A 9,391-nucleotide genomic window follows, 5' to 3' on the forward strand; every position below is an offset into this window, starting at 1 on the left:
CTCCCCTTCTCTGTTGAATCAGGGCAAATAAAGAGGCTCTCTCCCCTAAATGGCACCCTATTCCATTTATATGGCACTACTTTTAACAAGGGTGTATAGGGCTCCAGTCAAAAGTAGTGCACTATATAGGGAATAGGGCTCCAGTCAAAAGTAGTGCACTATATAGGGAATAGGGCTCCAGTCAAAAGTAGTGCACTATATAGGGAATAGGGCTCCAGTCAATAGTAGTACACTATATAGGGAATAGGGCTCCAGTCAATAGTAGTACCACTGTATCGGGAAAAGGGCTCCATTTGAGTTTTTTTCTGCCACCCTAAAAGCCTTCAGGTGTGTGTCGTTAAAGAGCAGAACGACAGGAAGTTCGATGGTTGTTGAAACGCGTTTTGTTTTGAACCTTTATTGAACCAGGAAGTCTCATTGAGGTCAGAAGGGAGACCTGGCATGTCTTCCTATGGTGAGACATGTGCTCTCGCAATGAGCCTTTCCAACATTCCTCGCTTCCCATCTCCTCACTTCCTATATCCTCTCCTCCTTCTCAACCGTAGGCCCAGCGGCAGGCCCAGGGCCCAGCGTGGTTAGCTACATGATTTGGACATGTCTGTTGTGTTGAAATGCTTAGTTATAGTGAACAGAGTATTACTGAGAAATCAGATCTTGTTTAAAGTACTGAAGCAGCAACATGTCCAGTCTTGTCCATCTGGCAGAGAGGCTGCAGCCGCCGGCTGATGCTGAAAAATAACTGAAGCTGGAGACGCACATCTGGAGAGGCCTCAGCGTGGTGGTAGGGGAGAGGCCTCAGCGTGGTGGTAGGGGAGAGGCCTCAGCGTGGTGGTAGGGGAGAGGCCTCAGCGTGGTGGTAGGGGAGAGGCCTCAGCGTGGTGGTAGGGGAGAGGCCTCAGCGTGGTGGTAGGGGAGAGGCCTCAGCGTGGTGGTAGGGGAGAGGCCTCAGCGTGGTGGTAGGGGAGAGGCCTCAGCGTGGTGGTAGGGGAGAGGCCTCAGCGTGGTGGTAGGGGAGAGGCCTCAGCGTGGTGGTAGGGGAGAGGCCTCAGCGTGGTGGTAGGGGAGAGGCCTCAGCGTGGTGGTAGGGGAGAGGCCTCAGCGTGGTGGTAGGGGAGAGGCCTCAGCGTGGTGGTAGGGGAGAGGCCTCAGCGTGGTGGTAGGGGGAGAGGCCTCAGCGTGGTGGTAGGGGAGAGGCCTCAGCGTGGTGGTAGGGGAGAGGCCTCAGCGTGGTGGTAGGGGAGAGGCCTCAGCGTGGTGGTAGGGGAGAGGCCTCAGCGTGGTGGTAGGGGAGAGGCCTCAGCGTGGTGGTAGGGGAGAGGCCTCAGCGTGGTGGTAGGGGAGAGGCCTCAGCGTGGTGGTAGGGGAGAGGCCTCAGCGTGGTGGTAGGGGAGAGGCCTCAGCGTGGTGGTAGGGGAGAGGCCTCAGCGTGGTGGTAGGGGAGAGGCCTCAGCGTGGTGGTAGGGAGAGGCCTCAGCGTGGTGGTAGGGGAGAGGCCTCAGCGTGGTGGTAGGGGAGAGGCCTCAGCGTGGTGGTAGGGGAGAGGCCTCAGCGTGGTGGTAGGGGAGAGGCCTCAGCGTGGTGGTAGGGGAGAGGCCTCAGCGTGGTGGTAGGGGAGAGGCCTCAGCGTGGTGGTAGGGGAGAGGCCTCAGCGTGGTGGTAGGGGAGAGGCCTCAGCGTGGTGGTAGGGGAGAGGCCTCAGCGTGGTGGTAGGGGAGAGGCCTCAGCGTGGTGGTAGGGGAGAGGCCTCAGCGTGGTGGTAGGGGAGAGGCCTCAGCGTGGTGGTAGGGGAGAGGCCTCAGCGTGGTGGTAGGGAGAGGCCTCAGCGTGGTGGTAGGGAGAGGCCTCAGCGTGGTGGTAGGGAGAGGCCTCAGCGTGGTGGTAGGGAGAGGCCTCAGCGTGGTGGTAGGGAGAGGCCTCAGCGTGGTGGTAGGGAGAGGCCTCAGCGTGGTGGTAGGGAGAGGCCTCAGCGTGGTGGTAGGGAGAGGCCTCAGCGTGGTGGTAGGGAGAGGCCTCAGCGTGGTGGTAGGGAGAGGCCTCAGCGTGGTGGTAGGGAGAGGCCTCAGCGTGGGTGGTAGGGAGAGGCCTCAGCGTGGTGGTAGGGAGAGGCCTCAGCGTGGTGGTAGGGAGAGGCCTCAGCGTGGTGGTAGGGAGAGGCCTCAGCGTGGTGGTAGGGAGAGGCCTCAGCGTGGTGGTAGGGAGAGGCCTCAGCGTGGTGGTAGGGAGAGGCCTCAGCGTGGTGGTAGGGAGAGGCCTCAGCGTGGTGGTAGGGAGAGGCCTCAGTGTGGTGGTAGGGGGAGGATCATATCTCCCTTCCTACCTACCTAAATCCCTGAAGCTGGAGACGCACATCTCCCTCACTAACTTTAAGCATCGGCTGTCAGAGCAGCTCACAGATCACTGTACCTGTACACAGCGCATCTGTAAATAGCCCATCTGTAAATAGCCCACCCAACTACCTCATCCCCATACTGTTATTATATATATTTATCTTGCTCCTTTGCACCCCAGTATCTCTACCTGCACATTCATCATCTGCTCATCTGTCACTCCAGTGTTTAATTGCTAAATTGTCATTACTTTGCCACTGTGGCCTATTGCATTGCCTCACCTCTATAATCTTACTTCATTTGCACAAACTGTATATATACTTTTTCTACTGTATTATTGACTGTACGTTTGTTTATTCCATGTGTAACTCTGTTGTTGTTGTTTGTGTCACACTGCTTTGCTTTATCTTGGCCAGGTCGCAGTTGTAAATGAGAACTTGTTCTCAACTGGCCTAAACTGGTTAAATAAAGGTGATCTGGTCTACCTGGTTAAATAAAGGTGACCTGGTTAAATAAAGGTGACCTGGTCTACCCGGTTAAATAAAGGTGACCTGGTCTACCTGGTTAAATAAAGGTGACCCGGTTAAATAAAGGTGACCTGGTCTACACGTTTAAATAAAGGTGACCTGGTCTACCCGGTTAAATAAAGGTGACCTGGTCTACCCGGTTAAATAAAGGTGACCTGGTCTACCCGGTTAAATAAAGGTGATCTGGTCTACCTGGTTAAATAAAGGTGAAATAAAATTTAAAAATGAATGTTAAATGTTAGATCCAGACTTGGTTCCATTTCAGATCCAAAAAGCAGGAAGCTTCAGGGATAATATGTATGGCTGTCCCAAACAGCACCCTCTTCCCTAAGTAGTGCACTACTTCAGGGATAATATCTATGGCTGACCCAAACAGCACCCTCTTCCCTAAGTAGTGCACTACTTCAGGGATAATATCTATGGCTGCCTCATACAGCACCCTCTAGAATGTTGTTCTGGTCCTATAGAATGTTGTTCTGGTCCTATAGATTGTTGTTCTGGTCCTATAGATTGTTGTTCTGGTCCTATAGAATGTTGTTCTGGTCCTATAGATTGTTGTTCTGGTCCTATAGATTGTTGTTCTGGTCCTATAGATTGTTATTCTGGTCCTATAGATTGTTATTCTGGTCCTATAGATTGTTATTCTGGTCCTATAGATTGTTGTTCTGGTCCTATAGATTGTTATTCTGGTCCTATAGATTGTTATTCTGGTCCTATAGATTGTTATTCTGGTCCTATAGATTGTTATTCTGGTCCTATAGAATGTTGTTCTAGTCCTATAGATTGTTATTCTGGTCCTATAGAATGTTATTCTGGTCCTATAGATTGTTATTCTGGTCTTATAGATTGTTATTCTGGTCCTATAGAATGTTATTCTGGTCCTATAGAATGTTATTCTGGTCCTATAGATTGTTATTCTGGTCCTATAGAATGTTGTTCTGGTCCTATAGAATGTTGTTCTGGTCCTATATAATGTTGTTCTGGTCCTATATAATGTTATTCTGGTCCTATAGAATGTTATTCTGGTCCTATAGATTGTTATTCTGGTCCTATAGATTGTTATTCTGGTCCTATAGAAAGCATTAACACAGCTTTTGGTAGCGTGTTCTGACTGAAAGTAATAAGGTGTAATCAGTCTCAGAACAAGGTGTTGTCTCAAGGGTGAAGGGTGAGTCATTTTCTACAGAACAGGTTGTGTTCAGGAGGGTTCAACATTCTGGAATGTTCAGGTACACACCGTGTAGTGGTTAAGAGCAGCAGCAGTTAAGAGCTTTGGGCCAGTAACCAAAATATTGCTGGTTCGAATCCCCGAGCTGACTAGTTGAAAAATCTGCTCATGTGCCCTTAAGCAAGGCACTTAGCCCTAATTGCTCCTGTAAGTCACAGTGGATAAGTGTGTCTGCTAAATTACAAAATGACATACTTTTCTGACATTTCCCTTTCCTGAACTCGACCAACAACCGGTGTAAACAGGAAGTGACATCACTCACCAGGTCCTTCTGGAAGTAGATGAGTACACCGGCTGCCACCTGACCAATCAGAATCAGCAGCAGGCAGGTGAAGTACTGGGGAGGAAGAGAGGATCATGGGATATATGAGATGACATCACCGTGGCAACAGTCCATCATAACAATGCATAAACACATCCACCCAAACACCCGACATCATCCCCTGCAGCATCGTTCAGACAGCAACACCACCTTGCCTTCAAATAGAAATGCATTATGTATTCAACTATGTATGTAAATAACTGACTAGGATGTGAACTTCCACATCATCTCCTAGACGCTGCTACAATATCGAACTCGAACAGCCACAGGGCTTTGTGTTGCTACAATATCCAACTGGAACAGCCACGGGGCTTTGTGTTGCTACAATATCCAACTGGAACAGCCACAGGGCTTTGTGTTGCTACAATATCCAACTGGAACAGCCACGGGGCTTTGTGTTGCTATAATATCCAACTGGAACAGCCACGGGGCTTTGTGTTGCTATAATATCCAACTGGAACAGCCACAGGGCTTTGTGTTGCTACAACATCCAACTGGAACAGCCACGGGGCTTTGTGTTGCTACAATATCCAACTGGAACAGCCACAGGGCTTTGTGTTGCTATAATATCCAACTGGAACAGCCACAGGGCTTTGTGTTGCTACAATATCCAACTGGAACAGCCACGGGGCTTTGTGTTGCTACAATATCCAACTGGAACAGCCACAGGGCTTTGTGTTGCTACAATATCCAACAGGAACAGCCACAGGGCTTTGTGTTGCTACAATATCCAACTGGAACAGCCACGGGGCTTTGTGTTGCTACAACATCCAACTGGAACAGCCACGGGGCTTTGTGTTGCTACAATATCCAACTGGAACAGCCACAGGGCTTTGTGTTGCTACAATATCCAACAGGAACAGCCACAGGGCTTTATGTTGCTATAATATCCAACAGGAACAGCCACGGGGCTTTGTGTTGCTACAATATCCATCTGGAACAGCCACGGGGCTTTTTGTTGCTACAATATCCAACTGGAAGAGCCACGGGGCTTTGTGTTGCTACAATATCCAACTGGAACAGCCACAGGGCTTTGTGTTGCTACAATATCCAACTGGAACAGCCACAGGGCTTTGTGTTGCTACAATATCCAACAGGAACAGCCACAGGGCTTTGTGTTGCTACAATATCCAACAGGAACAGCCACAGGGCTTTGTGTTGCTACAATATCCAACTGGAACAGCCACGGGGCTTTGTGTTGCTACAATATCCAACTGGAACAGCCACGGGCTTTGTGTTGCTACAATATCCAACTGGAACAGCCACGGGCTTTGTGTTGCTACAATATCCAACTGGAACAGCCACAGGGCTTTGTGTTGCTACGATATCCAACTGGAACAGCCACGGGGCTTTGTGTTGCTACAATATCCAACTGGAACAGCCACGGGCTTTGTGTTGCTACAATATCCAACTGGAACAGCCACGGGGCTTTGTGTTGCTACAATATCCAACTGGAACAGCCACGGGGCTTTGTGTTGCTACAATATCCAACTGGAACAGCCACGGGCTTTGTGTTGCTACAATATCCAACTGGAACAGCCACGGGACTTTGTGTTGCTATAATATCCAACTGGAATAGCCACGGGGCTTTGTGTTGCTACAATATCCAACTGGAACAGCCACGGGCTTTGTGTTGCTACAATATCCAACTGGAACAGCCACGGGGCTTTGTGTTGCTACAATATCCAACTGGAACAGCCACGGGCTTTGTGTTGCTATAATATCCAACTGGAACAGCCACGGGGCTTTGTGTTGCTACAATATCCAACTGGAACAGCCACAGGGCTTTGTGTTGCTACAATATCCAACTGGAACAGCCACGGGGCTTTGTGTTGCTACAATATCCAACTGGAACAGCCACAGGGCTTTGTGTTGCTATAATATCCAACTGGAACAGCCACAGGGCTTTGTGTTGCTATAATATCCAACTGGAACAGCCACGGGGCTTTGTGTTGCTACAATATCCAACTGGAACAGCCACAGGGCTTTGTGTTGCTACAATATCCAACAGGAACAGCCACAGGGCTTTGTGTTGCTACAATATCCAACTGGAACAGCCACGGGGCTTTGTGTTGCTACAACACCCACTGGAACAGCCACGGGGCTTTGTGTTGCTACAATATCCAACTGGAACAGCCACGGGGCTTTGTGTTGCTACAATATCCAACAGTAACAGCCACAGGGCTTTATGTTGCTATAATATCCAACAGGAACAGCCACGGGCTTTGTGTTGCTACAATATCCATCTGGAACAGCCACGGGGCTTTTTGTTGCTACAATATCCAACTGGAAGAGCCACGGGCTTTGTGTTGCTACAATATCAAACTGGAACAGCCACAGGGCTTTGTGTTGCTACAATATCCAACTGGAACAGCCACAGGGCTTTGTGTTACTATAATATCCAACTGGAACAGCCACAGGGCTTTGTGTTGCTACAATATCCAACAGGAACAGCCACAGGGCTTTGTGTTGCTACAATATCCAACTGGAACAGCCACGGGGCTTTGTGTTGCTACAATATCCAACTGGAACAGCCACGGGGCTTTGTGTTGCTACAATATCCAACTGGAACAGCCACGGGGCTTTGTGTTGCTACAATATCCAACTGGAACAGCCACGGGGCTTTGTGTTGCTACAATATCCAACTGGAACAGCCACGGGGCTTTGTGTTGCTACAATATCCAACTGGAACAGCCACGGGGCTTTGTGTTGCTACAATATCCAACTGGAACAGCCACGGGGCTTTGTGTTGCTACAATATCCAACTGGAACAGCCACGGGGCTTTGTGTTGCTACAATATCCAACTGGAACAGCCACGGGGCTTTGTGTTGCTATAATATCCAACTGGAACAGCCACGGGGCTTTGTGTTGCTACAATATCCAACTGGAACAGCCACGGGGCTTTGTGTTGCTACAATATCCAACTGGAACAGCCACGGGGCTTTGTGTTGCTACAATATCCAACTGGAACAGCCACGGGGCTTTGTGTTGCTATAATATCCAACTGGAACAGCCACGGGGCTTTTTGTTGCTACAATATCCAACTGGAACAGTGTTGCTATAATATCCAACTGGAACAGCCACGGGGCTTTGTGTTGCTACAATATCCAACTGGAACAGCCACAGGGCTTTGTGTTGCTATAATATCCAACTGGAACAGCCACAGGGCTTTTTGTTGCTACAATATCCAACTGGAACAGCCACGGGGCTTTGTGTTGCTACAATATCCAACTGGAACAGCCACGGGGCTTTGTGTTGCTACAATATCCAACTGGAACAGCCACGGGGCTTTGTGTTGCTACAATATCCAACTGGAACAGCCACGGGGCTTTGTGTTGCTACAATATCCAACTGGAACAGCCACGGGGCTTTGTGTTGCTATAATATCCAACTGGAACAGCCACGGGGCTTTGTGTTGCTACAATATCCAACTGGAACAGCCACGGGGCTTTGTGTTGCTACAATATCCAACTGGAACAGCCACGGGGCTTTGTGTTGCTACAATATCCAACTGGAACAGCCACAGGGCTTTGTGTTGCTACAATATCCAACTGGAACAGCCACAGGGCTTTGTGTTGCTACAATATCCAACTGGAACAGCCACGGGGCTTTGTGTTGCTACAATATCCAACTGGAACAGCCGTAGTTTGTAGCAGTAGTTTGTAATGCATTCACACTAGCATACACTGAGTGGACAAAACATTAGGAACATTTTCATAATATTGAGTTGCGGCCCCTTTTTGTCCTCATAACAGCCTCAACTTGTCAGAGCGTGGACTCTACAAGGTGTTGAAAGCCTTCTACAGGGTCTCTACAAGGTGTTGAAAGCCTTCCACAGGGACTCTACAAGGTGTTGAAAGCCTTCCACAGGGTCTCTACAAGGTGTTGAAAGCCTTCCACAGGGTCTCTACAAGGTGTTGAAAGCCTTCCACAGGGTCTCTACAAGGTGTCGAAAGCCTTCCACAGGGTCTCTACAAGGTGTTGAAAGCCTTCCACAGGGTCTCTACAAGGTGTCGAAAGTGTTCCACAGGGATGCTGGCCCATGTTGACTCCAGTGCTTCCCACAGTTGTGTCAAATTGGCTGGATGTCCTTTGGGTGGTGGACCGTTCTTGATACACACAGGAAAATGTTGAGTGTGGAAAACCCAGCATCGTTGCAGTTCTTGACACACTCAAACTGGTGCGCTTGGCACATACCACCATACCCCGTTCGCCCTCTGAATGGCACACATACACAATCCATGTCTCAAGGCTTAAAAATCCTTCTTTAACCCATCTCCTCCCTTCATCTACACTGATTGAAGGTGACATCAATAAGGGTTCATAGCTTTCACCTGGATTCACCTGGTCAGTCTATGTCATGGAAAGAGCAGGTGTTCCTAATGTTTTGTCCACTCAGTGTAGATTTTGGATATGCCAGCAATGTTTTAAAGATGGTTTTGACTTTAGATTTGTGCACCACTGATTGAGAGTCAGACTGTGCCTGTGTGTGTGCGCTCACCAGGCCCAGCAGACAGCGGATCTCATAGATAGCCCCCAGGCAACCCAGGAAGCCCATCAACATGGAGAGACCACCAACACCTATCAGGATGTAGGAAGCTATCTTCAGCGCTGTGGAGGACTCTTCTGTAGAGAGAAACAAAGCAACACTCTCAGGTTAGCACATTAGCATCGCTGTGGTAAAAACCAAACTCCTCTTTAGAGGTGGGAACAAGCAGACTCCTTACCATATCTTCTGTAAACACATATAGGTTAGTAGTATGTAAGCAGTCTGATGTAGGCTATGCACAGGCTAGCATGTTAGCATCGCTATGGTAAAAACCATATATAGGCTAGCATTTTAGCATACCTACAGTACACTATGGGGGACTCCTCTTTAGAGGTGGGAACAAGCAAACTCGTTAGCATATCTGCTGTTAACACATATAGGTTAGCAGTTTAGCAATCGACTACTGTGCAGGCTTGTATTTAAGCAGGCTGATGTAG

General features: G+C 49.1%; 1 protein-coding gene across 1 annotated transcript in view; it reads right to left on the reverse strand.

Moving 5' to 3' along the window:
• Positions 1–9,031, reverse strand: part of LOC127924040 (CD82 antigen-like) — a gene marked incomplete at its 5' end in the record, with an annotated part of 21,715 nt that extends 12,684 nt beyond the window's left edge. Inside the window, 2 exons of the mRNA XM_052508381.1 lie at positions 4,345–4,419; positions 8,907–9,031. Of these exons, the coding sequence (XP_052364341.1) occupies positions 4,345–4,419; positions 8,907–9,031 (200 nt within the window). The remainder of the gene's footprint in view (positions 1–4,344; positions 4,420–8,906) is intronic.
• Positions 9,032–9,391: the final 360 nt, after the last annotated feature.

The sequence above is a fragment of the Oncorhynchus keta genome, unplaced genomic scaffold (assembly GCF_023373465.1).
Source record: "Oncorhynchus keta strain PuntledgeMale-10-30-2019 unplaced genomic scaffold, Oket_V2 Un_contig_3588_pilon_pilon, whole genome shotgun sequence".
Taxonomy (NCBI): Eukaryota; Metazoa; Chordata; class Actinopteri; order Salmoniformes; family Salmonidae; genus Oncorhynchus; species Oncorhynchus keta.